Source organism: Pogoniulus pusillus, chromosome 29 (assembly GCF_015220805.1).
Source record: "Pogoniulus pusillus isolate bPogPus1 chromosome 29, bPogPus1.pri, whole genome shotgun sequence".
NCBI lineage: Eukaryota > Metazoa > Chordata > Aves > Piciformes > Lybiidae > Pogoniulus > Pogoniulus pusillus.
In genome coordinates, this window is record NC_087292.1 from 904,839 (window position 1) to 925,891 (window position 21,053).

General features: G+C 61.9%; 1 protein-coding gene and 2 long non-coding RNA genes across 5 annotated transcripts; 2 read left to right on the forward strand and 1 right to left on the reverse strand.

Moving 5' to 3' along the window:
- Window positions 1-535: 535 nt before the first annotated feature.
- LOC135188154 (uncharacterized) lies at window positions 536-1,984 on the reverse strand. The gene is made up of 2 exons (XR_010307580.1): window positions 1,085-1,984; window positions 536-982 (listed from the first exon to the last, which is right to left on the reverse strand). It is a non-coding gene; the product is annotated as an uncharacterized LOC135188154 (long non-coding RNA).
- Window positions 1,985-20,464, forward strand: TP53INP2 (tumor protein p53 inducible nuclear protein 2). Of its 3 annotated transcripts, none has more exons than XM_064167439.1 (4): window positions 1,985-2,140; window positions 10,783-11,103; window positions 15,175-15,484; window positions 17,085-20,464. In XM_064167439.1, the coding sequence occupies exons 2-4, from the start codon at window positions 10,980-10,982 to the stop codon at window positions 17,335-17,337; spliced, it is 687 nt and encodes a 228-aa protein (XP_064023509.1). In that variant the 5' UTR covers window positions 1,985-2,140; window positions 10,783-10,979; the 3' UTR covers window positions 17,338-20,464. The 3 variants fall into 3 exon arrangements, with proteins under 3 accessions (XP_064023509.1, XP_064023511.1, XP_064023510.1); XM_064167441.1 differs by having other exon boundaries at window positions 1,988-2,140; window positions 15,355-15,484; XM_064167440.1 differs by having other exon boundaries at window positions 2,054-2,140; window positions 16,500-17,169.
- LOC135188155 (uncharacterized) lies at window positions 12,063-13,158 on the forward strand. The gene is made up of 2 exons (XR_010307581.1): window positions 12,063-12,305; window positions 12,341-13,158. It is a non-coding gene; the product is annotated as an uncharacterized LOC135188155 (long non-coding RNA).
- Window positions 20,465-21,053: the final 589 nt, after the last annotated feature.

Here is a 21,053-nt window from a genome sequence, read left to right on the forward strand (position 1 = left end):
GGGCATGGCTGCCAAGCCATCTCCTGGGCCCACTGACTCTAGGACCCAGTGCCACATGGGCATGGCTGCCAGCCACTGCCTGAGCCCACTGACCCCAGCACCCAGCACCACATGAGCACAGCTGCCAGCTACTTCCTGAGTCCACTAACCCCAGCACCCAGCGCCACATGGGCATGGCTGCCAGCCACCTCCTGAGCCCACCGACCCCAGCACTCAGGGCCAGGTTTGGCATTCACCGTGAAGCTCTGCTGACAGCTCTGGGCTGGAGCAAAGCTCTCGCCCCTCTGCTTTATCATATTTGCAGCTTCCCCTCGGCAGGAAATCACCGTGGCTAAAACCTGCCCGGGGGAGGTGTGGAGGGGAGGGACGTCTCCCTTTTCTCACAGTAAAAGGCCAGGGTAGGGTGTAGCAGAGACCAAAGCCTTTCCCATCCCGGTGGTGGGGACAGAAAGCCATCCCGCTAAACCAGCCCTGCCAGGGACAGCTCACTGCAAAATGGGGCAATTTACCCTGGCTAAGTCCAAGCCCAGCAGGATTTGTTCTGCTGCATTTATTTACATCCACGCCTGTGCGGCGGCGGGAGAAAAGATTAACCCCTGCGGCAGGCAGTGCGAGCTCTGCTGCCACCGCAGCCCCAAGCAAGGGCTCCGGAGAGCGGCACAACGAAACTCCGCCGGCAGCACCAGCCGTTGTCTTCCAGCAGGCGCCAGGCAGGGAAGTCAGCCTCGAATTGTGCCTCAATTTCTGTCTGCCTCCTGCAGGTGCCTCCACCACTGTGCCCAGTAGAGCCAAGCACCTGCAGCCCTTCGTGGCATTGAAGCTGCTGCTGCGAGTGGGCAATGCCCTCCCCGGCACACCCCAAACGAGTGGGTTTTCTGCTTTGAAATGGCTGAGGCTTCAATGCCCTGCCGGCGGAGCCGGCCAGGAGTCCTGCCAGGCGGCAGCTCTTCTCCTGAAGCGGTTTTCAGCCTCCTGCGCGGTCCTGCAATTACAGAAGGCTAAATGTTATTTAATTTGTGACTACGGGTTGAATAAAACTCAATTAAATTCTACCTCTGGTGAATCTGGGATGGGGAATTCTCACCTGAGATACCAGATGAGTCCGAGCTGTACCGTGCATGACTCAGACACTTCAGCTGCTCCATTCATGACTGTTTTAATAAAAGTTCTATTTTTACACGGACAATTTCCTGCCGTGTGACGAGCCTGGCACGGTGTCAACCCAAAACTCAGTCCCATGGTCAGTCCGTGCGGAGGACGAAGGCGAGCCGAGGGCTGCCGAGCAGGCTGGTCCCGGTTCCGTGCCAGGTATCGTCCCTCTGAGCCCTCCTCGTTTCGAGGGCGGGGGAGGGCTGGGACCAGGCCGGGCGCTTTCAGCCTGTCATGCCTCCAGCCCTCACTGCTGTCCCACCACAGCTTCTCCCTGAGCCCTCCTCAGCGCAACAGGGAAGGTCTACTGGCGGAGGGGCCGGGCCGCTGCTCGGGAAGCCCTGAGCCTCTGCCCCTCCCACCCGGTGCTTCTGGCGACCGGCTGAGCGCATCTGCTGGCCCGTTCCTTTCTGCCCCCCAAGCAGGGGGCTCAGTCCTTCAGCTCTTTTCCTTCTCTCTCGTTTCTCCCGCCCCAGCTCGGGGCTCGACTTGCAAAGCCCGCGGGGTTCCTCAGCCTCCTGCCGCCCTCTGCAGCACGGCCCTGCCCCGCGGGCTCTGCTCCTTCCCCGGGGCCTCGGGGCAGGCACGGACGAGCCTCCGGCACTCTTGTCCCCGCGGAAGGGCTTTCCCAGCCCGACGCTGGCTAGGACAGGTCCCGTGTGAGCGGGCAGCGGGGAGCGGCCCCGGGCTGAGCCCCCGGGCACAGCCCCCGGGCACCGCTGACCCGGTCCCGGCTCCCCCCACCGCAGCACTCCGCGCTCACGTGGGCGGTGCCCTCCCTCCCGCTGCCGCCTCCCATTGGCCAGCGCGGCGGGGGCGGGCGGGCCGCTTTGTGACGTCACGGCAGCTGTCGGAAGGGTCCGATTAGTGCGAGGGAGCGGCGGGCGCTCGGCACAGCCGCGCCAGCGCCACCGGCCCCGCCACCGGCCCCACACTACCTCAGCGCCCCGCCGCTCCCGCTCGCAGCTCCTCGCCGCTCTGCCGTTACGAGGTGAGTCTCCCGCCCACCGCGGCTGTGTGCTGGGGGGGGCGGGGGGGCGGCGACAGCGGGACTCTCACCGCCCCCATCTGCTGCTGCGGGGAGGGGGTCGTTGGTGCGGGAGGATCTCTTCGGGGTGCCCTTGCCGGCCTCCCCCCCCCCCGCCGGCGCCTGTTGTTTGTTTCTTCATCACCGGATTAAGATTCGAGGTTGGGCTCCGCTCCCATTGGCTCCGCTCTAGTGACGTAGCCTCATTTGCATATGACATTGAGACGTCATAGGTCTGCCTGCCCCCGGGCCCAGCTCCCCCCCTGCACTGTCCTGCCGTGACCCCGCGGAGAAGCAGCCTTGCCGGGCCCGCTGCCCCGGAGGGTCCCGGGGGTACGGGGCGGGCTGAACGGGAGTGATCAAGAGTTGGCATCCCCGCGCCGTGTCCCTCCGGCTGCCGCGGTCCGGGGCAAGCTGTAAGCGCGAACGGTGTTTGGATGTTTGCTGGGGGCTGTTTGGGCGGAAAATGTGGCGGTTTGGGAGCGGATAAAGAAATCGGTGTAAGGTGAAAAGGCTTCGCCGGGACTTGCTGTTCGCTGCTCTCCCGCTAATGCCCCATGCACACCTCCAGTTGTCTGCAAATCACAACTGCTTTAGAGGAATTTGGGCGCCTGCGACATCAGTGTTGGTGCCCAGCAAGGAGCCGTGGGGCAGTGGGTAGCTGGTGAAGGACGCTGGCAGTGGCAGGCTGAGGTCCGTATGGTGGCATCCTGCTACGCCACTGGTGTGCCCTCGCTGTGTCTCGGGATGCTGAGCCCACCAAGTGCCTTGGCTACTACACGTAGCAGCTACTCCTGTTTTCACTGCTCTGGGAGAGCTCAGAAATGTCCTAAGTGCTGGAAGATCAGATTCCTTATGGATCTCATGGCTCTTGCTTTGGGCGCTCAGCAGCTTGGCTGAGCCTGGAAGGTCCTGGGCAGTAAAACTGCTCCCATCTGAGAGGGCTCAGCAGCCCAAAAGCAGTTTCACTCTGTGGAGTGAAACTGCAAACACGTTAAAAAAGGGCACGGCTGATGTTGTGCTTCTTTTACCCATATCGTCAGAGATGTATGTTTATGTCTCTTGTGTGCAGGGGAGCTACAGCCCTGCTCAGAGAGCTCCATCAAAGGCACTGCCACCCAGGGGTCAGAAGCTGCTGGTTCATAGTGCCCCTCCTGGGACTGGCAGCACCCACTGCTGACAGTGGCACCAGGGAGGGCTGAGCTGGATTGATGCCAAGTGCTGTCGCTTATTTGGCCAAAGGGTAGGAAACCATCCCAGAGACAGGTGTTGGGCTCCAGTACAGGACTGTCCTGTACCTTCCTTCCCACCTGGCTTAGTCTGCAAAGTGCCAAGGACAATTTTTTCTACTCTAAAATAAATCTTTCCTCTCCTTTTGATAATTTTCCCCATTAAAAAAAAGGAAGAAAAAACAAAGGTTCCCTGTCAGCAGCAAGAAGGGCATGCTCCAAAGGGTGCTTATCCAGCTCAACACAGAAATAAACACATGATGGGTGGTGTTGTAGGGAAAACAAAACCCACACCACCTGCTTGTAGTAAACTCTGAGACCTCAGCTCCTACCCCTCAGCTTTTCAGCGCTGACTGCAGAGCAAGCCCTGCCCAGGCCAGTTTCACACCGGCACAAGCAGGGCTCAGGCAGGCTTGGGAGAGGCTGCCGAGGAGCTGGAAGCTGCTGCCGTGTCAAGGCAGCTCGACAGTGAGCCTTGAGCTGCCTGCGACTTGCCCAGGGTGGGACATGGAGGCTGCTCCCCTCTCCATGTGCATGCTCCTACGGGTTGTGTTCGGTTAGCACATCCCAGAGAGGGGAGGACACCTCACGGCAAAGCTAAACCTCTCCTAGTTGCTCAGGTCCTGCCTGCCGCTGGCAGATTTTCCAGGGCCCTGTGAGATGACATCAAGCAGCAGGAGGTCAGGTTTGTCCCTGGGGCAAGGAGCTTCCTGCAGCAGTTACACAGAGGAGCCGGAGGGGATGGGGACATTAACTTCGGGGAAAAAATCCTGTTGCTGTGACCTCGAGTCCCCCTTCTTCAGGTGTGATGTGAAGAGCACAGAGGGACTCCTGGGCTGGCTGAGGAAGCTCTTCCAGATGCTGCTCTGCCGTCAAGGATAAGAGTCCCACGACAGAGTTTGGGGGGAATTTTTCTAACTACTCTCTGCCTTCTCTTCCCTCCACTTCCCTGCCCTGCGGTGGGAGAGGCTCTGACTGTGAGTCACCCTCAGTTTGCTGGAGTCACCCTGTCCGTGCCAGCAGCTGCCTCGGGGCCCAGCTCTGCCCGTGGCCAGCGCTCCGGACAGGCAGCCCAGAGAGGAGGCTGCCGGCAAAGCAAAGGCATCAGCAAGAGCAGCTGTTGGGTGACCGAGGGCGTTAACCCCACCCTGCCACAGTGTCCTGGGCAAACCAGGACAGCTCTGGTGCTTTCCTTGGTGGAAGTAGACATAGGACAGTGCAGAGGTGCCTCGCTGGCCATTGCTGGGGCGATGGGCAGGGCTCCTCCAGCTGCCAGCTGCCCTTCTCTGGTGTTTCTGTGCCAGGCTTAGGATTTTGGTACAAGACAGCAGAGGGAGAGCAGCCTGTGAAATGCCTCTCTAATGGAGGTAGCACGAGTTGAAGATACTATTTCCCGGGCGGCTTGGAGGAGGGCTCCTGACCGCCTGCCGGGCTGACTCCGCTGCGTGTTCTCGGCGCCGCTGCGGAAGGCTGCGCCCGCGGCTGGCCAGCAGCATCCCTCCTGCCGCCCGGGCTCTGGGGGAGTTTCAGCGAGCCTCTGCCCGTTTCCATGTGGAGCTGCTGTTGCTCCTGCAGCCTGGGACCTTGGGAGCTGCCAGTCCCACGGCTGCTGCCCCGGCGAGCTGCTGGTGCTTCCTGGGGCTGTGTGCCCACCCTCCTGCCTATTCTTAGCTCCTGGGTTATTTGCAGTGGTGGTGACTCAGAAGGCTCATTACTGTGTCGAGGCTTCTGGAGAGGGAAGAAGGGAGCTCGGAGTGTTATGGTTTCCATACTCCTGCTGGAACTCGTAGTTTTCAGCACCCTCTGGCTAGTTCTGAAAGTCGGCTGGGCTTTCTGGAGCGATCCTGATGAGCTTCCTGCACTCAGCAACTTGCCTGTCCCCGAGGGAGTGTCACCTCTGGGCTGTCTGCTTGTGCTACTGCTGGCCTGGGGAGGGGTTGACCTGCCGGATAAGGGCACTCGTGGAAGCCTGGGAAGGATGGCAGCTGTCCCACCACAGTGACCCCAGCTGTGGCAGTGGGTGGAGGACAGCTGCGTGGGGCTTGGTAGTCCCCTTGTGCCCCATACCTCTCTTAGAGTTGTGGGGTGTCTGGCAGATATGGGTGGGCTGGAAGAAGGCACCAGACTTCTTCCCAGCCCTGCCACCAAAGGAGCAGAGAAGCCACCTCCTCCTTCTAACTGCTTCTGTGGGCATGGTTTCTGCCCACTGACAAGGCACTGCCTGGGCAGCAGCGAAGCCCTGGCAGCTGGCAGGGACACACTCGGTCCCTCCCATGCCGCAGTTCCTGTGAAGCTGCTGGCCCTGGTTCCCCTGCTGTAAATGGGGCAAAGGTTTGCTGCAGGCAGAGTGGAGGCTTTCCAAAAACCTGGAGAAACTCTGGAGCTTGATCTGCTGATGGCTGTGAGCTGCCCCAGCCAGAGAGGGGCCGGGTGGAAACCACAGAGGCTGAGGGGGTGTGTGGCCGTCTCACCGTTTGGGTGCTCTGGGTAGCAGCTGGCCAAGGAGCCTTCTGCCTGGAGAAGGGCCAAGAAAGTCACCTCCAACTTTCCCTGATGGTGACACTGAGGAGGTGACGTTCTTGAGGCTTGCAGGTAGAGGACACTGATCCCATTGGCCAGGAGCTGCTCCCTTCTAGGGCGGATGGCAGAATGGTTTGGGTTGGAAGGGCCCTCCAGAGATCATCTGGCCTGGCTGCCCTTGCCGTGGGCAGGGACACCTGCCACTAGACCAGGTCACTCGCAGCCCTGTCCAGCCTGTCCTTGAACACTTCCACTGATGAGGCTTCCACAGCTGCTCTGTGACCCCTGGAGCTGGACCCAGCCCCCCAGGTCAAAGTGGAGCAGAGGGGCAGAATCCCCTCCTTGACCTGCTGCTAGCGCTGCTGGGGCGCAGCCCAGGACATGGCTGGCTTCTGGGCTGGGAGTGCAGCCTGTGGGGTCACATCCAAGTTATCACCCACCAGTGTCCCCAAGCCCCTCTCCTTGTGATGCTGGTGGGGTTGCCTCTGCCCAGGAGCAGGCCCTTGCATGTGTCCTTGTTGAACTCCATGAGGTTCACATGAGCCCACTTCAGCAGCCTGCCAAGGTCCCTCTGGATAGATCCTGTCCCTCTGGCACTGCTCAGCTTGATGTCATCTGCAAACTTGCTGAGGCTGCATCCCGGGGATGAAGAGCCTCTGCTCAACTGTTGCTGAGGATTCCAGAGCAGACAGGATAAAGTGAGGGGGAGGATTAAAGCTCTTTTTTGTCCTTACTTGCCAGGACCTTGCCCCTGCCCCAGCTCGGCGGGTTTGATCCTGAGGGCTTTGCCAGCTGTGCTGGCAGGAGCTCCCCTGCAGCTTCCCGTGCACTGGGCCAGCCCTGGCAGGGCTGCTCCCACTCTCAGAAGCCTCTTCCCTTCCTCTGGCCAGGACATGCAGCCAAGGCAGAGCCTGGCCAGGCAGTCCCGGGCAGCCGTCCTGTGAGGAGCCTGCTGGCCCTGCCCCTGCTGCCACCAACCCATGGCTGCTCTCGGAGGTTTTACCAGAAGCTGGCAGAACCCCAGGGTGCTGTGTGGGACCACAGTGTCCCCAGACACTGCTCCACTGGCAGCTTACTGAAATTCCTTGGGGAACGACCCTTTTAAATGATCCTTTTAGTGCTGAGGGAGCTGTTGCCCCTGCCCCTGCCCTCCCAGTGCAGCTGGCTTTGCTGGCCTGGAGAAGAGCAGCCTGGTCTTTAGTGTGAGGGTGCTGGAGGCCTGGAGCAGGCTGCCCAGAGAGGCTGTGGGGTCTCCATCTCTGAAAACATCCCAGGCCTGCCTGGATGTGTTCCTGTGTGCCCTGCCTGGGGTGACCCTGCCCTGGCAGGGGGGTTGGACTGGATGATCTCCAGAGGCCCCTTCCAACCTCCACCATTCTGACCCCTGTGGTTTCAGCAGGGCTGTGTGTGCCAAGCCCACAGCCCAGCAGCAAGCTCAGTCTGGGCTGACTTTGCTCAGGCAAAGGGGAGGTCTCTGCCTGGTTCAGACCTTGGCCTGTGGCAGCTTCTTAGGGGCTTTTCTGGGTGACCTTCCCCTTGCAGCTGCACTGTGCCCTGTGGGGCAGCTCTTGTCTGCAGCTGTGTGGCAAGAACATCCTGGGGGGTCAAGACTCAATGGTCCCTTTGGGTCCCTTCCAACCTCTGACACCCTGTGACTGAAATCTGCTTCCTGGCCAAGAGCATGTCCAGTGTCCTCCCCAGCAAGGTGGCCTCCAGCTGCAGCAGAGGGGACCCTGCTGTTCCCAGCTCCCTCAGCCCTGCCGCGTCCCCCCGAGCAGCTGCACAGTGACACTGGGCTCAGCCTTGGCCTAGGAGTGCCTCAGCAGAGCTGCCCCACCCCAGAGAGCACAGGAACCTGCTCCTGGCCTTGCACAGGGCCAGGGCCAAGGTGCCTTGGGGCACTGGAGCACCCCCATGCCTCCCCTTCCCGTGCCTGCTGGCCCCCATGCCTGCCACCAGCTGCTGGGTGCTAGCCCTGCTGCCTGGCACCTGGGGAAGAGCAGAGAGCAGGAGGCCCTGAGCCATCACCAGCAGGGGCCTGGCAGCTCCCTGCTGCACTCAGACAGTTCATGTATTAAATGCACCATGTCAGTGCAATCTGAAGAGAGATTCGTTCTCCAGGCACCTGCTGCAGGCAGATGCCAGCTTTCAGGCTGCAGGCAGGGAGAGCTGGCATGTAAGGAAGCCCTTGGAGTTGTCCTGGGTGCCCTTCACCAGCCTGGCATGGTGCTGGAAGTCCCCCGTGGGCTCAGCAGGGAGCACACTGAGCCCCAGGGGCAGTGTGCATTTGCTGTCCCCTTCGTGGTTTTCCCTGCCTTACACCTTAGTGCTGTGGCTCCTTGGGTGAGGGCACTGGAGGAGATGCCACAGGCTGTGGCTTCACTGCCCTTGTGCCCGTGCTGGAGGGCTGGCAGGTGACAGCTGCTGCTGGAGGAGACAACTCTGTCCTGTCTCAGGACCCCAGACCCCTCTGCTCAGTGATTCTGGGGAAGCCAGGGGCCCTTTTAGGACAGCAGGCAGGGAACCCTTGCCTGTACCCAATTCTTTGTGACCAGAGGCTCTGCCAGGCTCAGCCAGATGTGTTTTGAATGAGCACTCCCAGCTCAGCCCCAGCTGCTTTCACTGCAGCAGCTCCTCCCTTCATGGGCCTGGGCACAGGGTGTGGGTGGAAGGGATGAACCCTGGCAATGGGAGTTGCCATCCTGGAGGGAAGGGGAAGAATGGGAGGCACCAGAGGCGGCCAGACCTGTGAGCCAGGCACAGCTGTAGCTGTGTGGTCTGCCCTGCACCTCTGGGGCAGCTGAAGTCCCCTGGGGCTGAAGCAGACAGGTAGTGCCACACTGCTGCCCCAGCCATGCCAGGGAGGGAAGGCTGAGTGTTGCAGGGCTGCTTCGTGCTCTGGCACACCCTTCTGCATCTCAGGGTGGCAGTGAGCAAGGTGAGCCCCTGCAGGACTCCCAGCCTGGGGGAAAGGCTCCCCTTGACTTTTCCTCTCTGCCATGTGTAGCAGATGTGTTACCTTCCTGAGGCACCTGAGAGAAGCCAAAGGCACTGAGTCCCACAGTGGGTAAATGCCAGTGTGCCTGAGCCCCAGAGCCACAGCCAGCACCCAGGCCAGGGTGCCCTTCCTGCCAAAGTGGAGGCTGGGGAGGCCTCTTCTTGAGCTAGAACTGGACCTGGCAACTGCATGGCTCAAGGCTCAGCTGCACCATGCCTCCCTGCACCCTTCCCATTCCATGGTGCCCAGAGCAGGTGGAGCTTCTCCAGGGCCTAGGACAGCTGCAGGCTGCAGACCTTGGTTGGCAGCCCTGAACCCCTAGATTTGCCCTCTAGATGCAGTCCCAGCAGTGAGCCAAGCAAGGCAGCACCCAGCTGTGCCCTCCCTGTGTCTAGCTCTTGGTGGCATTTCAAAGCCCTTTACTGTCTGTGGGCCACTTTTGGGGCACATTTTGTCCACGCTGCACCCTGTGCCTGCTGTGTGCCTGTGCCTCTCCGGGAGCACTGCAGTCCTTTGTCACATCACTGAGTCCTGCTCTCCCCTCGAGGTGGGGGAACCCTCAGGGGCGGGAGAGTGATGAGTGTAGATGGGGCAGAGACTCAGGCAGGGCTGGGCTGAGGCTGCCCTGGCCCTGCCCCTCGCTGCCACTTGCTTCTGCACACTGGTACTGGGGACATAGCCCATGGGCAAGGACTGGGTGCGGTGGCTCTGTAAGGCCCTTGTAAGGGAGCAGTGCCCATCTGGGCACTACTGTGCACTGCACTGTGGCAGTGCCATCCTTTAGGGCTGGAGCGTGGCAGTGAGAACCACTCACTGTGCATCAGAAGCACATCCCTGCAGGCACACACAGCAAGCAGAGCAGCAGGGACTCAGGATTAAACCAGCCCAGGCAGGTACCTGTGCCAGGCAGGGCTCGAGGAAAGGCCAGCAAGAGGCTCTTGGGACCCAGCTTGAGGAGGGGAGGGTGGCCACGGTGCTGAGTGGGTTGGTGCTGAGTGTAGGGACAGCTTGTGCCATCTCTTCTCAGACAGGACAGCAGGATGTGCTTTGCCCTGCCCTAACAGCAAAGCCTCGTGCCACCAGCCCAGCAAAATGCTTGCCAACTGCCAGGGCAGGCAGGTCCCAGCCTGACTTTGGGACAGTGCTTCCCTGCCAGCATCTGCTGAGGAAGGGAACACAATGCAGGGCTCCGTGCAGGCAAGGGGCTGCTGGCTGTGGGCACACAGCCCTCTACTGCTCCTTCCAGACATGGTGTGTGAGGTCCTTGGAGAGGCCAGCAGCTGGGGCAGCCTGCAGCACAGATCAGTGCCAGAGCAGGTTCTTCACCAGCCCCTTGGGCCCGGCTGAGCCCCTGGCATGCAAGAGGGCCACGCTGCCAAGCAGCCACAGAGTGACAGAACGTTAGGGGCTGGAAGGGACCTCGAAAGAGCATCGGGTCCAGCCCCCCCTGCCAGAGCAGCATCACCTAGAGGAACGTGTCCCTGGAGGGGTTTGAAAGTCTTCAGTGAAGGAGACTCCATAGCCCCTTTGGGCAACCTGCTCCAGGGCTCTGCCACCCTCGCAGTGACTAAGTTTTCCCTTCTGTTTATGTGGCACCTTCTCTGCTCCAGCTTGGCCCCTGTCCTTGGGCATCCCTGAGCAGAGCCTGACACTGCCCTGCACATCTTTATCAGCGTTAGTGAGGTCACTTCCCAGTCTCCTCCCCACCAAGCTGAAGAGCTGCCCCAGCCCTTCCTCGCAGGGCAGGTCTACTGCTGCCCTGGGGACAGCAGTGTGAGGACGTTTTCACAGGGGGGAGCTCCGGGGTGTGCAAGGCTTTGGTTCAAATGCATTCTGCCTTTTTTCTTCCCCTTCTGCAGGCCTTTGCACTGAAGCCAAGTGAAGCACCTCAGAACTGCACTGCACACCCTCAGCTACAACTTCACTAGCAGCAAAGCATCTGCACCAGCACCCAGACCTCCAGCCCTGCTCTCCTCCCTGCCCACTGCTCCCATCTCGGTGCCTGCAAGCCAGTGCTCAATACTTCCCCACCCATCCCTCTGGACCACTCCCCACCATGTTTCAGCGTCTCACCAGCCTCTTCTTCAGCGACAGCAACACACCAGAAGGGCTAGAGGAGCCCAAGCCCTTTGTTGAGGCAGAGGAGGAAGAGGATGGGTGGCTCATAATTGACCTTGCAGGTGAGCAAAGCAGGGGGACACTGGGTTCCCACAGCCTCTGCTGCACCTGGGCAAACCTCTTGAGATGACAGCAGATGAGCTTCCACCACCCGTGATCAGCTCTGCTCTTCATCCCTCCTCCCCTGGTCCCCTTGTCCTGCTCACAGTGCCCAGCCCTGTGGTCACCACAGCAGCCTCTGACCTGCTCCTCCTTTTCCCCTTTCCTCTCCCAAGGGTGGTTCTTGACTTTCCACCACCGTGGGAGGAGCAGCAGCAGTGTCTCCAGATGGGCTTTGGGTGCCTCTGCACCAGGACAGGGTCCTGGCCCAGCACCAGCCCGTGGAGGTCACTCAGAGTTTGGGTGTGGTCCAGCCCACAGGGGCTCGGTGGGGTGGGGATGCCAACCCATGGGGCTGTGAGTTGTGGCTGTGCCATGGGCAGCACTTTGCCAGGAGGATGCTGGGCTTAGCTGCTCCCCACGATGCCCCTGCTGAGAACAAACTGGGAGGCTGTTTCTCTGGGGCACTGGTTGGGGGTGGGTGGCATCAGTGGTGCCAGCCTGCCCCAGCTGGTGATCTGGCTACCTTTGAGTCATTTGAGTGAGGGAGCAAATCTCAACTCCAAGGGCTTCATCTTCCCAAATCATTCCCAGTACCCATGCCAGGGGCACTCAGACACACAAGGTCCCTGTACCTCGAGGGCCCTCAGGGGCTCCTGGCTCTCGGGGGTGGTGACAGCCACCCGGAGCGCAGTGTGACACCAGCCAGGCGGAGCAGCACATTCCTTCTGCGCTGAGAGCTCCTCCAGCTCGGCAGGCCCTCGGTGTTTCTATTGTGGGGTGGATGACTCAGGCGACTGCAATGATGATTTTGTGACCCTTTGCTTGCAGATGGAGCAGTGAACTCAGACCAAGCCTGCCCGTGCAGGAGCTTCTCGTGGCCCTGGGCTGCCTTTGCAACCCCTGCTCAGTAGTGGTGCCCCAGCCCAGGAGTCTGCAAATGTCCCCTGCAGGTTCAGGGTGGGGTTTTCCCTGGCTCTTGCAGGCATCTCTTCTCCCAGCAGATGCTCCCTGCCTGGCCCCACGCCCTGAGCAGAGTTTGTTTTCCTGCTGTGAGCTTTTCTTAGGGGTTTTCCCCTTGTGGTGAACAGGAGAGGGGACTGGAGTGTGGGCAAGACAGGGACAGTCTTGTGCCTGCTGGGAGCACTGTGGAGAGCTGGTGGAGGTGGTGTAGGGGAGCACTGTGGAGAGCTGGTGGAGGTGGTGTGGGCACTGGTGGATGATTCCTCTCCTCTGGGCTCTGTGTGACAGTGCTGGGGGTGGGTCCCAGCAGTGACACTGGAGTGGGCAGTTGCAAGGAGGCAGACAAGTGTCACGTGTCTGGGCCAGCTGGCAATGGCTGCAGCATACCCAGAGCATGCCAGGAGGAGCCAGGAGCTTTCCCAGACGGAGCAAGGCTGACCTGTGCCTGATCCCCTGGGCTGCTGAGAGCGCAGCCAGCCCCACAGCGTCCCGAGGGTGGCTTTGGTACCAAAGGCTCCCATGTGTTTGTAGTCAAGCAGACAGGCTTGCTGTAGAGCCAGCTCTCAGCAGTGTGTCTGCCTGGCATCTGCCACCCCACTGCTGCTCCCCACCAGCCCTGCTGCTGCCCCTCCGGGTAGCATTCCCTGGCCTGGGAGGGACCGATTGATTTCAGCTCTATTCCTGAGGCTGGAGCTATGCAAAGCACTTCAAAAACAAAACCTGCTGGCTCCAGCCCCCATCCTTCACCTTCAAGCCATGGCAGCCACAAGCTGGCTCCAGCCCCCATCAAGCCATGGCTGCTACAATCATCCACGGGGAGCAGAAGCATCAGAGTGACCTGGGCAGGTGGCTCCAGAGGTTCAGTAAGGCAAAGTGCAAGGTCCTGCACCTGGGTCAGGCAACCCTCAATACAGATGCAGAGCAGCCCTGCAAAGAAGGACCTGGGGGTGCTGGGGTGGTGGGGGGAGAAGTTGGACAGGAATCAGCAATGGACACTGGCTGCTGGCCAGCAGAGAGGACTGTCACCCTGGTGAGACCTCACCTGCAGGGCTGGGGCCAGCTCTGAGGACTTCAGCAGAAGGAGAGGTTCAGAAGAAGGCCACGAGAATGCTCAGAGGGCTGGAGCTGCTCTGCTCCGGGGATGGGCTGGGAGGGTTGGAGCTGTGCAGCCTGGAGAGGAGAAGGCTGCGGGGAGACCTCAGAGCTGCAGTTCAGTATCTGCAGGGGAGCTACAGGCAGGCTGGGGAGGGACTGCTCAGAAGGGGCTGTGGGGTTAGGCCAAGGGCAGTGGTTTGGAACTGGAGCAGGGCAGGGTTAGTTTGGACACCAGGAGGAGGCTCTGCACAGTGAGGGTGAGGAGAGACTGGCACAGGCTGCCCAGGGCTGTGGTTGAACCCTGTTCGTGAAGACATTCAAGGTCAGACATGATGGAGTCCTGTGCAGCCTGCTCTAGCTGGAGGTGTCCCTGCTGCTTGCCGGGGGGTTGGACAAGATGCCCTTTGGGGATCCCTTCCAACCCAGTGCAATCTGTGATCTCACAGCCTGCCTCACTCCCAGCAGAGGAGCAGCCTAACCAGCCTCCGAACTGCCTCTCAGCCAGGCCTTTGATCCTTGTGCTGCCTAAATGGGCCCGAGTCAGCCAGATCTGCCAGGAGCATTTCAGGTGCCCCTCACCCCATCACCCAGCCTGGCTCTGCTCAGTACTCAGAGAGGAAGTGAAGGGCATTGCCAAGTGCTTGGTGATAGAGCTGCAAGTCACCCAGGCTTGTGGGCTCCTGAAATAGTCCTTGTGACACTAAAAGTCACCTTGGCAAGGGATGAGGACAGGTAGGGAGGGAGGGCTGGGGCAGGGCTGAGCCATGCTGGGTGCCCTGCTCTCCCCTGTTGCAGGGGTGCTGTGGGGCCGGGAGCTCTCCAGCCAGGCTCAGTGGCTGTCTCCAGGCTGACAAATAATCTCCAGGCTGGAATGTCAGCAGCTATTAATAGCCTGATATCCAGTGACCTGCAGAAGACACCCTCATGTTTGCAAGGCTAATTGTGGCCTGCCCTAAGCCCCGGGCTGGGCCACTGCCAGCAGGAGAAGCCAGGCACATGCCAGGCAGCCAGTGCCAGCCCCGTGCTTCATGTGCTGCACTCCTCCACCAGGAGAACACCCTGGGCCCTGATTCCTCCTGCACCCTCACCTGGCTGCGGTGGCACACGTGCCCACGCAGAGCCTGCAGCAGCCCCCTGAGAGCAGGTCCCCTGGAATCCCTCTGCTGAGGCTGGCAGTGGGTCTGGGCAGTGCCTTGGGCCCAGCACGAGGTGCAGGCTCCCTGCCCATAACACAGACAGGGATCCCCAGCACAGGGACCCAGAAAAGAACCAGCCCAGCTGCTGCTGCCAGAGGGAGGGGAGGCAGAGGAGGGGAGGGAGGCATGGGGGGCCACAGGGATGCAGCTCCCGCATCAGCCACCCAAACCTTGGCTCTCACGGACCGAAGCCGAAGTGAAACCGTTGCTGGAGAATTTCTGGCCCTGCTTTCTGCCAGGACAGAGGGGTGAGATGGGTTTTGCCCTCTGCTTGTGCTCGGGTTCAGTGTGTGCACAGTGCCAAGTGGTGTTCACAAGCACAGGCGGGCGGTGCCTCCCCAGGGCAGCATGGCACGGCGTGGCTGGGCTCAGGTGCCCTGAGTGCAGGACGAGGCAGCCTTTCATGCCAGCTGAATTCCCTGTTTGTGTGAGAAGGCAAAAGGGACCAATCTGCTGTGCTAAGCCCTGCTGGCCTGCCCCACTTTTGGGTTAAGCTGCTTCACCAGACTCGTTTCATTCCCTGATGGCTTAGTAGGGCCCAGCGGCAGCAGCCTCGGCTCGGAGGTGCTGGCTGGGGCAGGTGCGGGGCGCCGCCGGCGGCTGCCTCTCCACGAGGTGCCGCCGAGGCCGTGCCCATGCCCAGCGGCGGCGGTGGCGAGGGTGGGGATGTCTCTCGCACTAACGATGCCCCTTTCTCTCCCCCCTTCCCTCCCCACTGTACATGGTATGTGTGTGTGTCCCCGCTGCGCCCCGCATGGCTCTGCACCCCCGCCGCCCCAGGCAGCCGTGCCCGCCCCGGCGCTGCCCAGCGAGCGGCTGCGGGCGGGACCGGGCGCCCGGCGCGCTGCCGCCCCACACCCCCTGGCCCGCCGCCCTTGCCGGCAGCTTCCCCGGCTCCGGCCGGTCCCTGCTTGATGGACGAGAGTTGGTTTGTCACCCCTCCCCCCTGTTTTACTGCAGAGGAGCCTGGCCCCGATGGTATGGGGAGCAGCCCCATGGAGGACCTGCTCATCGAGCACCCCAGCATGTCCGTCTACGTCACCAGCACCCTCGAGGTGGAGGGGGAGGGCCCCGAGGACGATGTGAGCAGGTGAGTGAGACGCGGGGGAGCTTGCCGAGGGCTGCCTGCGCATCAGCCCCTGCAGGACCAGGCTACACAGGCAGCGCCAGCATCCCAAATGGGAGGGTTTTGCCCGCGCTGCCCGTGGATGGGCTGGGGAACCTTCCGTGTCCCCACGACCCTCCTCAGGGAGCACTCTGCACACCTAGCAGGGCACCCCAGAAGGGAACCCCAGAAGCAGCCTCCTTGTCCCAGAATACTCTGCTGAGAGGTTCTCTACGCAGTGCTGAGCTGGCCGTGGCTGTAGAACTGTGAGCATGCTGCTGGGCTGCAGCCCTTGCCAGTGCTGCCCTGCTCTCTGCCCAGGGTTTGCCAGGCTGGGCTTTTGCACAGCTATGGCACAGGCAACCCAATGGCACAAGGTGACCTTTGGGTAAAGTGGTCCTCCTGAGACCCCTGGCTCCCCCTGGCAGAGGGATGCTGCAGCTTTCATCCCGCTCCTGGTGCCATATTGGCCTGGCACGGGGGTGTCCCGCAGCCACAGCTGAGCAGGATACCACCAGCCTTGGATACAGACAATCAGAGTTACAGAACTGTCAGGATTGGAATGGCCCTCAAGGGTAGTCCAGTTCCAGCCCCTCTGCCATGAGCAGGGACACCTCACACCAGGTCAGGCTGCCCACAGCCACAGCCAGCCTGGCCTTAAAAACCTCCAGGGATGAGGCTTCCACCACCTCCCTGGGCAACCTGTACCAGGCTCTCACCACCCTCAGGGTGAAAAACTTCCTCTACATCCAATCTAAATCTGCCCTCCTCTAGCTTGGGTCCGTTCCCCCTGGTCCCATCACTAACCTACATTCTCCTGCCCCAAGGTCCAGCTCAGCAGGGAAAGGTGACACAGGGGTGCCCCAAACGGCCCCACTGCCCTCTCTTCCCACAGGAGCTGTGGTCTGGGACCACAACATCCTTCTCTGGGGGCACAGCCTCTCTGTGGCCTCTGGAAAGTTCTGCCCCCTCATCATGTCTGTCCTCGACTGACTTGCAGCACTGAGGGAGCCCTGACTGTGGACACAGCCCTGCTGCTGCCAGATGAGCCCCAGGTCCCACTGTGCCATGAGGTCCCTGCTGCCCCCCAGCCACAGAATCATTGAATCACAGAATGCTGGGGGCTGGAAGTGACCTCCCGACAGCATCGAGGCCAAGCCCCCTGCCCCTCACCAGGGCAGGAGGCAGGATGTGAGGTGAAGCTGGGCTAGGGGACATCATTCCTTCAGGAATTCCCTCTTTGCAAAGTCTCCCTGAAGGCCACTGCTTGGTCTCAAGAGCTTCGGAAGAACCTCAGTGCTGCAGGGCGCAGAAGGAGGGCCAAAGGCAGCTAGAGACAGGCCAGGAGGCCAAGCGGGTCACAGAGCAGGGAATGGGGCCAGGCTTGGCTCTCCTCTGCTGGACTGGAGTGGCTTAGCCGCCGTGGGGGACTGCGGGCACAGTGCCGTCCGGTGCCCACGGGGTTTATCTTGGGTGTCCCTCCGCGGGCCGCCGGGGCGGGAGGGGACGCAGCGCGATGGGAGGCGGTTGGAGCACGGCGGTCGGCGGGGCCGGCGGCGGGCGCTGACGGTGGCTTTGTCCGCAGGGAGGTGCCGGAGCCCCGCCTGGAGCGGCTGGTGCCGCAGCACAGCCGGCCGCTGGCGGTGGCGGCTGCCGTCCTGGAGAAGGTGGGGCAGGCGCGGCGGGTGCAGCGTGCCAAGCAGCTGGCGGAGAAGCACCTGCTGGGCCACAAGGCCCTGCAGCGGCAGAACCGTGCCCGCCAGCGCCCGCTGCGCCGTGCCAAGCAGCACGCCGGGCCCTTCATCCACCAGCCCTGCCAGCACCACTGCAACTACTGACCTCAGGGCGCTGCCCCCGCCAGCCCCGCGGCGGAGGGACACTGCGCCCACCCCGACACCAGCCGCGCCGGGCAGCGCCGGCCCCCACGAGCCCTGGTGCTGCCGGGGCTGCGGTCCCGCTCCACACCCCCCACACGTACACCCGGCCCCTCGTATCCTTGTCTTCCTCCTGCCGTCCTCCGCTGCTCCCCTCGTCCTCTGCCCCAGCCGCGCCCGCCGCCCGCGGAGCCGCTGGCAGGGAGGCCGCCTCGCAGCCGCGCCAGCCGTCCTGCGGGCCGCCGGTGCTCCGCGGCGACCGCCCGACCCAGCGCCCCTCTGCCCTGACGAGCCTGTGACATCAGTGCCTTTCTTCACGACATCATGAGCCCAGGTGCGGCCGGAGCGGGATGTCGCCAGCAGACGCCGAGCGGGAGGGCAGCAGAGCGGCGGGAGCCGGGGCTGTTAGGAGGACCTCATCCACGACACTAAGTTACGCTCCCCGCCCCCACAAGCAGCAGCCACTCCCTTCCCGCTGAGGGTTTTAACCACGTTTTTAGCACGGTAAGGCAGAGCTCCTCGCTGCCGGTCCCAGAAGGGTTCGCCGTGGGGCAGGCCTGGTGGAAAGCCTCCTGGCAGGGTCAGGCGGTGCCCCGGGGTGGGCTTTAAACGACAACCTCACAGCAATCTCAGGAAACAAGGCACCGTCCCAGCGCCTCACCCAAGCCCGCAGCCACCCTGCCTGGGCGCAGCAGCAGCCTCACCACCGCCGGCAGTACCAGCAGGCTGCTGGCTGCCTCTTCGGAGCAAGCCCTCTCCTGGAGCCACTGCCCGAGCCACACCCTCAGAGGCGGAATCAGAGCATCACACAGCGGGAGGGGCTAGAGGGCACCTCTAAAGCTCAGCCACTCCCACCCCCTGCCAGAGCAGGACCACCCAGGGTGAGTCACACAGGAACACATCTTGAAGTTCTCTACAGAAGGAGGCTCCACCACCTCTCGGGCAGCGCGGTCCAGTGCTCTGCCACCCCCTGCAGCACAGAGGTTCCTCCTTACGCTTAGATGGCACTTGCTGTGTTCAAGTTCATGCCCACTATCTCGTGTCCTGCGTGGCCGTGTTTCTCCATACCCTTGGAAGAGGCACCTGTAGAGCCAAGGAGCGTCACTGTCCAGCGTTAGTCCCTGGGAGGGGAAGCTGAGGCAGGGACCTGCACAGCTGGTGGCCAAAGCATGTCAAAGCTGGTGGTGAAGGGATGTTGAAGAGGAAGCCAGAGGGAAGAGGATGAAGCAAGGGCAAAGATGGACCTGGGAGTGGCTGTGGAAGGACAGGATAGGGCAGGCCCCGGCAGCAGGGCTGGGCCAGAGGATGGCTGCAGTGGAGCCTCCTTCCCCACTACAAGTTGCCTCATTTCCCAGGAGGGGCCAAATCCTGCCGGCAGCAGCACTGCTTTAGGCTGCACATCGCTGCCCTCCCCGTGACAGACTCATTCTGCCTTGCCTCGGGCATGGTCCAGGCTTTTCACTGGCTCCAGCAACAGCTCAGCTGGCTCCAAACCCAGCAGGAATTTGCCCATCCCCTCCTGCTCCCTTTCTTTAGTGACTGGTTTTGAACTTTGCGCCCTGAAGAAGGTCTGCCCATCGTGTCCTGGCTGCAGCCAGCTCACAGCCCAGATTCCCACCCTCAGAAACAAGAAGTACTCCCACCCTCACCCTCCAAACCCGCTGATCTCACAAGAGTCTTTTCCACATTACATCCCTTAACATCAGCTTAGGCCCTAGGCTGAGAGCCCAACCTCATCGATGTTTCTAACGAGATGCAAATCCAGTTGAACCCTCTGAGGAGCAGCAGCCTGCAGCTCTGTGCCTGGAAGCCTGCAGCAGCCTGCAGCTCCGTGCCCTGCAGCAGCAGGGGGCAGCTGAGGATGCAGCTCACTCCCACGACTCTGCATTCCCAGAACCACGGAAAGAATGGAAAACCTATTCCAAACACCTCCGTCAGCCTTCCCCATCCAATTCTTCCAGGCCAGTTCCTTGTTTCAAGTCCTCCTGAGCCCTGGTGCCCTCGTCACACGAGTGATGCGATGCCCCTGGGGCAAGCACAGTGCCAGCTGCTGTGGCAGCAGAGACGCCGGTTTGATCTGCTGCTCCTCCAGCCTCGCTGCGGAGCGTGGCAGCAGCAGGGCAGAGTTTTCCCGGCGGCGGTTGACAGCGGAGAAGGAGCAGGCTGGGGAGCCCAGCGTTGCCCCCGCCCTTGGCACCGCCCAGCCTCTCCTCGGGGCTCGCCGCAGTCACCGTCCCTCAGCGCCAAACGCAGGCCCTGCTGGAGGGCAGCCTGCTTCAGCTCTGCTGTCTGCTCGGCTCAAACGTTTACGTCCTTTGGCTTCCTGGGCCTCACAGCAAATGCCTTCTCCACCCGAAGTGGTGCCCAGTACGAACTGGGAGCGTGCCCCCTGCCACAGGGGTTCTGGCACAAGACGGGGCTGAGCCTGAGCTCTCTGGTGTCCGATGGATGCCCACTGAGGTGCTGCTGCCCTGTGTGGCTGGTGGTGAGCTCAGTGACAGTGTTAGACGTTTCTCTCCGGCCCAAACACACATCAGGCAGTGGAGCAGGCAGCAGCCTCCCGCCCCTGCTCCACTCTGCATCTCCTCCTGTGCAGCCGAAACGCCTCCAGTCCCTCCGGAGTGGCCCTGAAGTGAGATGCTGGCAGTGGCAGTCTCACCCCTGCTGCATCTCCCGGCACAGGACAGGCTGCGGGTGGCAAGGCTGGCCAGGAGCAGTGTGCCTGGGGTGGATGCTGCCAAGTCTTGCCTGCCAGGCTTTCCTGTGCCCAGCAGTCTGCTTGCAGACGGTACCCCCTCCTCTGCGTCCCACCCGTCCCTCCTGTGCCAGGAGCCCTTGGCGGTGCTCCCGCGGGGGCTCACTGCGGTGGTGGCAGCTGATAGAGGGCACCCAGCCCCCACCTCCCCTGCCCGAGGCCCTGGCTGTCGCTCCGTCCTGGTTTGCAGAAGCGAGTGCAAGCCTTTCTCTTCCCCTTCCTTCTCTCTGTGCCAGTCTGTGCCCAGCCAGCGCAGGACACGATGCAGGACTCTGAGCTCACTTTATATCAAGCTGATGTTTATAAAGGATTAATAAATTATTAATAACCTTTTCATGAGGAGGTCACTCCAGAGTCCTGGCGCCCCGCGGGCCGCTGCCGCCCCTCTGCGCACCTGCAAACCCTCGCTGCCGTCTCATCGTCACCTCTCTGCCCCCTGCAGCGCCACCGGCGCCGTCCTGCAGCCCGAGCAGCTCCTCCAGCTGTGCCTCTGCTGCGCCCAGACTGCGCCGTGCAGCAGCCCTGCCGCGCTGCTCTCCTGCCCAGCGCTGCGCACAAGACCTGGCCTGACCCCCAACCTCCTGCCCAGCGTTGCCAGAGCAAGAGCTCCCTTCCCCCCGCGCCCGTCCGTCAGCCTCCTCGGACCCCGGAGGCAGACAGACTGAGAGCTGCGTCTGTGCAGCCTGCTGGGGTTCTGTGGGCCCGTTGGGGTTAGGTATTGCTTTGCACCAGTGCTGTCAGCCTGTGACCAGCTGCGGGCTGATCCCGAGGGCAAGGTGAAGCTGGCACAGCGCTGACTGGCAGAGAGGCCCTGGGCTGGTGTCCTGCCTAAGGATCAGTCTTGCCTGATTTTCTTTACCTATGTAGGAGGAAACTGCAGCATGGGCTCAGGGGCAAGCAAAGCTGCTGGGGCTTTGCTGATGTG

Bases quoted from the DNA above. Each gene is read 5' to 3' on its own strand.
- TP53INP2 (XM_064167439.1), top strand. From the start codon at position 10,980: ATGTTTCAGCGTCTCACCAGCCTCTTCTTCAGCGACAGCAACACACCA. The intron at 11,104-15,174 runs GTGAGCAAAGCA...CCGCCGCCCCAG, and splicing joins GCTCATAATTGACCTTGCAG to GCAGCCGTGCCCGCCCCGGC. The intron at 15,485-17,084 runs GTGAGTGAGACG...CTTTGTCCGCAG, and splicing joins CCCGAGGACGATGTGAGCAG to GGAGGTGCCGGAGCCCCGCC.